Source organism: Notolabrus celidotus, chromosome 18 (assembly GCF_009762535.1).
Source record: "Notolabrus celidotus isolate fNotCel1 chromosome 18, fNotCel1.pri, whole genome shotgun sequence".
In the NCBI taxonomy this organism is placed as follows: Eukaryota; Metazoa; Chordata; class Actinopteri; order Labriformes; family Labridae; genus Notolabrus; species Notolabrus celidotus.
In genome coordinates, this window is record NC_048289.1 from 24,080,255 (window position 1) to 24,085,640 (window position 5,386).

Consider the following 5,386-nt stretch of genomic DNA (forward strand, 5'->3'; position numbering starts at 1 on the left):
TAAACAGTCTGATTGCAGATGGGATGAAGGACCTGCGGTAGTGCTCCGTCCTGCAGGGTGGGAGTCTCAGTCTGCTGCTGAAGGAGCTGCTCAGGGACCCCACAGTCTCATGCAGGGGGTGAGAGGGATTGTCCATGATGGATGTCAGCTTGGCTAACATCCTCCTCTCACCCACCTCCATATGGAGTCCAGAGGACAGCCCAGGACAGAACTGGCCCTCCTGACCAGTCTGTTAAGTCTTTTACTGTCCCTGTCTGTGCTCCCTGCTCCCCAGCAGACCACTGCATAGAAGAATGCAGTGGTCTGCTGTGGTCTACAATGTTTTCATAACAGTTCAAGCAAGAATTAAAGCTGGACACAGCAGCCAAAGGATTGTTTAAATATTTCTAAATTCAAACATTGTTTGGAAACATATAGGAGTTATTCATATTGTTATAGAACCCCCTAAAATCTAGTTAAAGCTGCTGTTGGTCGTCACAGATGTAATGGCAATTTCTTGTTCAGGCTATGATGTCAGCATGATGAATGAAATAAACTCATGGAGAGACAAACGATTGTCTTTTGTCAAGTTTTATTATCAGCGCTCTTTGCAAAGAGGGAGAAAACAAGTGAACTTCACTCAGTGGAAGTCAGATGTCTTCTGCCCCCACAAATGTGAGTTCAAACAGTATATAGAAAAGAATGAAATAGGTGTGGTACATTGACAGGAAGCTTCTTCCAAAACAGGTAACATCCTTTGGTCTAACAAAGATCATTGATGGGTATGTGCAGAATCTGTGAAAACAAAAGCCTTCTGCACATGACCTTGGACAAATGCACGTGCAACAGTTCCAATAAGTTTCTTACAGAAACACAGAGAAACAGAAAGCAACAGTTTATTAATTTATCACCAGAATACGTCATCAACAAAAGAGGGAGTTTATGGGAATACAAGAGATCTTACTTCTTATCAAGCAAAAAGTCTTCTGTGCCGACCTTGGAGTTTTGCACCTGGAACTGTTTATACAATAATTTTCCACCACACAGAGTAAACATATGTTGAGAGAGAGGGACTTCGAATGTCAACACTATCCCTCCCAACCAGATATCCTCTTAGCCCCCCAACACAGATCGGCGTGTGCAGTCATGATAGTGCCAGACTCATTACCAATTGGAGGACATAGTAGGGGCCGCCCCTTAACCAATCAGGACAGAGGATTGGAGATTAGCTATGATTGGTCCGTCATAACGGGAACGAGGGGAATAATAACATTGCTTGATACAAAGACATTGAAAAACACAGAGATTTCGCAATAGTCTAAAATAACTTCACTTATCGAGGAGTACCGATGGGCATTATGACCTTTTCTCCAAACCCAGCAGAAAGAAAGTAACATTTTTTACACCATTCCTACCAACAGCAGCTTTAAACAAAACTTCCAATCAAGCAAGAAGGGGGGACCATAACACTCACAGTATCAAGTCTTTAAAGACGAATAATAACAGGTTTTAGTTCAACAATAATGTACACACAAAAAATAAATGAATGAAACAAGACAAAAACAATAGTTCAACAGATTTAATGATTGTATATTCTTTGTATAAGTATACCACAAACTGGATTGGGTGCAATTTATTATATAAAGACGACTGCAATACAAAAAGACTTTGTACACCCTGCAGCCTTTTCTTGATTAGTCCGTACATTTTCTTTGATCAGTCCTAGTGGGCAGACTACAACCCTTGTAAGTTATCAGGTTTCACTGAGCCCCGAGCTTTTCCTTTAAGTACTGAGAAGCCACAAACTGCATTTTCTGAATGGCCAGCTGTGTATCTTCAGGAGAAATCCCAAGATGCCACACAGCCCGCACTGAATTTCCCAAATAAGGGCACATTAGAACTTTTATCCCCTGACCCAGCACGGCTTCCTCTCCATCGCCAACCTGACCTATGCGAGCACAGAACTCTGGGGGGGTCAAGCTCGGCTCCTGAAGATGGAAACGCACAATGTTTGTCTCCACAGTGGTCAGGTCGATGTTGAATAGAGGAGGGTCACAGTTAAGTAGAGCTTAAAGAGAGGGGATGAAACAAAGAGATGTGATGTTCAGCAACACAGCAGCCAGCTGATTGACACATGGACACAAAATGAGCTACTCACCTTGAGCAAAAGTTCTTGCATTGTGATGATCCTCCTCCAGTCTCCCTGCCATCTCCAGTAAAGCCACTTTTCCAGCTGCTGCAAGAACACCAGCCTGTAGCATCCCTCCACCTAATGCTTGACGCCATTGGATTGCCTGGGATATGAAGTCTTTGGGTCCAGCCAGCATAGTTCCCACAGGAGCACCCAAACCCTGTCAAACACAGGGATGTGGATTAAAGCCGGAGAATATTTGTTTGTCTGCAGGTTCTTACTTTCTCACTGTAATCTTAAGTCCTGGTCCATTCTGTGTGTTGTGTGCAAGTTCTTACTTTGCTACCATGTTGGCTGTCAAAAGAAGAGGAGATCAATCTTAAGTTCTGGTTCATTTTGTGTGTGTTTTTTCACAGTCACACCTTAGATAAGCTCACGCTGACACTGTGTGTGTGCTGCAGTATGGTGGATGGAGGCACCCCCTGGGCCACAGCAGCATTCATCACCCTGGCTCCGTCCATGTGAACAAACATACCATATTTATCTGCCATAGCACGTACCTTAGAGAGGGAAACAAACCAGCAGAACATGATGAGACCTATGAGAGCTGCTGCAAGGAAAGTATCACGACTATTAATAAGTTGGCAAACAACAATTCTTCCGTTAAACTAGCCTTAGAAATTGAAACCACACACACCTCCTGCAGGAAGGTCAAAGGCAGCACACGCCCTCCCTGAATGTTGTGCGTGTTCTCCACACATATCAGGCGTGAGCGAGAGTAGTAGGGGTCTGGGTAACCGTGGCGGATATTTAATTCCAGCTGATCCAAGTCAAATGTTCCATCAGGGAGGGTGGTCACCGTGGTGGCATGGACACCAGCCAGCTGTGTCAACACACAAACACTCATTAAATACTGATGATGGCCAGTGCAAGAGTCTGCAGCTCTGATCCACTCACCTGGGCACTCCCTCCTTGCTCATAGATGTGCAAATGGGACAAATTACCCACAATCATCTCGTCTCCCCGCTCCCTGCAGTGTGCCATTACTGTAACATGAAATGTGGGCACATTTATGACCATTTTGATCTCATTAAAAAATGGATTCAGACTCTGCTCATAAATGCTTAGCTCACCTGCAATCAGGTTACTCATGGTTCCAGTGGGAACAAACAGAGCAGCCTCCATCCCAAACATGTCAGCTGCGATGTTCTGCAACTCTGCAGAAATTCAGTCAAATACTGAGAGATTAGCCATGGTACAGGTGAGAACGACCAGCGCAGTCTTCATTCTGTAACTCTGTATAAGTTCAGTCATGATGATAAAGTTAAAATATTTTTTTAATATTACCCAATGCACCGCCTTCAGCACTGCATGTTGGCACCTGTCTCTCACTGAACTTTTTGCAATGTATGGTACACACTATTGTAGTTCCCCTTTCCTTGTGTTGTACTCACTCACAGATGTACTGTACGTCCATATGAACAAAAGCGTCAGCTAAATTCAATTTTAATGCTAACATTGCAGATGTGTTCACAATGTGCCAAATGCTTAGCATGAATTTTAGTAGCATATTTGCCCATTTGAAATCATTATAATGCAATTACCTATTCTTTATTTTGTGCAGTTAAACGACTCCAAGAGTTTTCTGTCTTATTGCAATGACTGCTTTTGATAATACATAAGATATATTTTGCACGAGTCGGAATCTTAATATATTCCCTCAGTATGGACCCTATATGGTCGTGTTATACACAACATGGAAATCATTATTTATTACAAAATCTTTCTTACTTGCTAACATAAGGACTTTATAGAACCTGATTAACTGAATGTGCAGCATTTTGCAAGTAATGCTCTCAAGCCTCTCAAACACATGATCATTCATGGTATAGAGTTTGCATGCAAAGATTTTTTTTGTTCTCCTAGGAGAGAACATAATGTCTTGTACTTCACTTAAAGTAGCTATGTGATGTTGGGCAACAAGGGAACTTTTATTAGCTCTGCAGATAGTAATTGCGTTAAAAGTTAAGCTGTTTTTTTCTGTAAATATGAAATCTGATTGAATTACGATTAATGTATGGTATGGTGTTTTTATATTGTGGCAGTTTTTCTGTTATATTAAAATGCAAAATGTTGACTTTTTAGTAATGCACCACAAAATATTGAATTGCAGCCCCAGTTAAATGATGCAAAATGAATCTAATCTGCAGACCTATCTGTGTAATATTACTCAAAGCAATGTCAATAATCTACAGTACTCTGTGTTAATCAGAAACTTTTTGACTGATGAGCTAAGAAAGCTCCTGATGTGATTCTCACTCCTTTGCAATAATGATGATACTTCCAGTCTAACCGTTCACCGTCGGGTCCTCTTCTAACGCGTCATCCCCGAACTCGACCTCTGCCATGGCCCTTCTCATCCTTGGCCCGGGCTTGGTCGCCGCGTCGCTGCGGAGGTCCACCACCCTGAAGCGGTCCGCCCCTCCAGGGAACTCAGGTGTGTGGGTGTTGTAAGAGCTCCGTCCGAGCACTGCTGCAGCCTGTCTTGGTCTGAGTGCGGGGACACCATGTTTATAAAGTTTAAACATAACTCTGCTGGAAAGAGTTTTCAAAGACATGATCCTGCTCTAACAACTACGCTGAATTGAACTTTGGTATCATGTAATCAACAATTAACTGCAAAGAAATTGTATGGACTACCTGTCCGCCCATCAACCTGCGCAGAGCAGTGTGGACCTCAAGGTGGCGCCATGTGCCCACCAAAGCTAGTTGGGTTTCTTAGAATAAATGACTTTAGTTCAATGAAATAAAACAAACCCTAAATCTAACATGCTGTTTTTAGAAGAGTGAGTAAGTTTAAAGACTGCAGGTTCTGGTGATGGTGCTGGACTGCAATGCATTACATAAAAAATACTACATCTAAATAAACTTGAATTGAAAAAGGGAATTATAACATTTGTCAGATTATTGTACTTGATAATTTGTGTTTTAGAGGATCGATTTGTGATCATTTAAAAAATTGAACAGTTGTTTTCTTGGTGCCTATTTCAAATAACACTAAGCAGAAAAAAATGTGACCTGCTCTCTCCAGTTGTTATACTTCATCTGACCAAATGTCAGAAGATAATAACATCACCCTAATACAAACAAAGAACAGAAAATCTGATACCCATGAGAACCTGGAACCATCAATGTTTTTGATTGGTTGATAATTAACATTGTTTAAGATAAGTTTATTTATTTTTAATCAGTTCACAGAGTACTGTTATAAAGCTT

General features: G+C 41.7%; 1 protein-coding gene across 1 annotated transcript; it reads right to left on the reverse strand.

Annotated features, from left to right (window-relative positions):
* Positions 1-554: 554 nt before the first annotated feature.
* Positions 555-4,778, reverse strand: LOC117830556 (probable low-specificity L-threonine aldolase 2). The gene is made up of 7 exons (XM_034708730.1): positions 4,464-4,778; positions 3,244-3,327; positions 3,068-3,156; positions 2,808-2,993; positions 2,533-2,670; positions 2,138-2,330; positions 555-2,047 (listed from the first exon to the last, which is right to left on the reverse strand). Exons 1-7 carry the CDS (start codon positions 4,726-4,728, stop codon positions 1,740-1,742), a joined length of 1,263 nt encoding a protein of 420 aa, XP_034564621.1. The 5' UTR covers positions 4,729-4,778; the 3' UTR covers positions 555-1,739.
* Between the last annotated feature and the right edge of the window lie 608 nt (positions 4,779-5,386).

What these genes read in the sequence shown, in the direction of transcription:
- LOC117830556 (XM_034708730.1), bottom strand. Translation starts at nt 4,728, where the DNA reads ATGTCTTTGAAAACTCTTTCCAGCAGAGTTATGTTTAAACTTTATAAA. An exon ending in CATGAGTAACCTGATTGCAG is followed by an intron (nt 3,157 to 3,243) that starts GTGAGCTAAGCA and finishes TTCATGTTACAG; the next exon opens with TAATGGCACACTGCAGGGAG. An exon ending in TGCAAGAACTTTTGCTCAAG is followed by an intron (nt 2,048 to 2,137) that starts GTGAGTAGCTCA and finishes CCTCTCTTTAAG; the next exon opens with CTCTACTTAACTGTGACCCT.